Below are 2,000 nucleotides of genomic sequence, written 5' to 3'. Positions count from 1 at the left end.
ATCCTCACTGGCTTTAGTGGTTGTTGCGTAAATTTGAATAATAGTGGTATTAACTGGTCTTCCATGTAGGCACATGGATATTATCACAGACAGCTTTGTACCTCATGACTGATCTGTATGTGTTCATTTTGACATTGAATGCAACATCATTCCTCTTTAATTTGTCATTCCCAGCTAGTAAACCATGTGGTTGTCAGATTAAAAATGGCCAATACCAGTCCATTTCAGCTCACTAATGCCAAAGATGTTGAAGTTTATGCGTTCCATTTCATTTTTGACAACTTCCAATTTCCCCAGACTCATACTTCATACATTACATGTTCCCATTTTCAATGGATGTTTATAGCTGTTTCTCTTCATTTTGAGTTGTGCCCCATCAGCAAATAAATGTCCCACAGGCTTTTCTCCCATGGGCTTTACTCCATTCGCTTCATCATGGTCAACTCTACTTTGAGGAGTCAGCTCTTCCCCAGTCGTCTTTTGAGTGCCTTCCAAACTGAGGGGTTTATTTTCCGGCACTGTATCTGACAGTTTTTCTCTGCTATTCATAAGGTTTTCAGTGACTGAATATTTGGAAGTAGTTCGTCACTCTTTCTTCCTATTCTGCCTTCATCTGGAAACTCATCTGAAACCTGTCCACCATGGGTGGCCCTGCTGGTATTTAAAATACCAGTGGCATAGCTTCCAGAATCGCAGCAACTCTCTAGCCACCACAGTACAACAAACTGACAGACAAGTGGTAGATTCTTTTGGTGGTCGATGGTATTTTGATATTCTCCTCCCACACCGTAATTCAAATACATCAATTCTTTTATGGTCTTCCTTATTCATTTTCCTACTTTCACATGCATATGAAGTTATTGAAATACCATGGCTTGGGTCAAGTGCACCTTAGTTCTGAAAGTGACATCTTTTCTCTTTAACCCTTTAAAGATGTCTTGTGTAGCAGATTTGCCTAATGTAATATGTCGTTTGATTTCTTGACTGCTGCTTCCATGAGTATTGATGGTTGGTGTAAGCGAAATAAAGTCTTTGACAACTTGAAATTTTCCCCCATTTATCTTGATATTATTAATTGTCCAGTTCTGAAGACTTTTGTTTTCTTTACATTGAGGTGCAGCACAAACTGAAGGCTATGGCCTTTGATCTTCATCAGTTAGTATGCTAATGAAAATACAAAGCTGTGTTGATTGATATTCAGAAATGAATCCTGGAGTATAGTACCATTATTGTTATAACATTGAAAGTGAAATCTAGGACCGTATCCGTGAGTTTTCTTTCTCTGACACAATTGCATTTCAATGTTTACTTTTTTTCCACAGGCTGGAATATTCCAAGAATTTGTGGTTCGGGAAGAGTCTCTTACATTTCGAATTAATTTGACCGTTCTTTTAGACTGCTTATCTATATTTGGATCAAGTCCTACGCCAGGTGAACTATTTTATTATCATTTCCACATGACATACAAAGATTATACAGAATGGACAGAAAAACAGAAGGAAGTTACTTGGAATGTAAACATCTCTTTGGAAAATTGCTCACCTTTTCATTTTCTTTTGTTCACAATCGTGGATTCTGGTTTTTCACAATATTAACAAAGTGTGTTGATGGTTCTTTTTGTATTTGCTATAGTATTACACTCATTTGTTTATTTATTTACAAGTGTTGAGGCATCTGAACTGACCAAAATAAGACTTTGAACCATCTCATAAAGATATTTATCTTTGTGAAATAGGTTTTAATTGCTGCTTTTTCCTAATTTGTCCAGAAATACTTAGTGACAGAGAAAAACAAACCAGTTCTCCTGACTCCCAGATTACTATGTTCAAAGTTTGCTTTTTTGTTGTTAAGCTTGGCTTTATTAATTGTTAACCAGTAATTTTGGTAGTGTAGTGGTTACAAGTTGGGCTGCTAATCTCATGGTCAGCAGTTCGAAACTACCAGCAGTTCTGCAGGAGAAAGATGAGGCTTTCTGCTCCTGTAGAGATTTGCAGCCTCGG

At 37.2% G+C, this 2,000-nt stretch overlaps 1 protein-coding gene across 1 annotated transcript in view; it reads left to right on the top strand.

Annotated features, from left to right (window-relative positions):
- The window catches only part of RAD1 (RAD1 homolog (S. pombe)), a 23,538-nt gene that overhangs the window by 8,144 nt on the left and 13,394 nt on the right, over positions 1 to 2,000 (top strand). Inside the window, exon 2 of the mRNA XM_006875381.1 lies at positions 1,323 to 1,431. Coding sequence (XP_006875443.1) covers positions 1,323 to 1,431 — 109 coding nt within the window. The remainder of the gene's footprint in view (positions 1 to 1,322; positions 1,432 to 2,000) is intronic.

Source organism: Chrysochloris asiatica, unplaced genomic scaffold (genome assembly GCF_000296735.1).
Source record: "Chrysochloris asiatica unplaced genomic scaffold, ChrAsi1.0 scaffold00324, whole genome shotgun sequence".
NCBI classification, from domain to species: Eukaryota; Metazoa; Chordata; class Mammalia; order Afrosoricida; family Chrysochloridae; genus Chrysochloris; species Chrysochloris asiatica.
The sequence above is the reverse complement of the archived record's forward strand: the minus strand, read 5'-3'. Positions and strand labels throughout refer to the sequence as shown.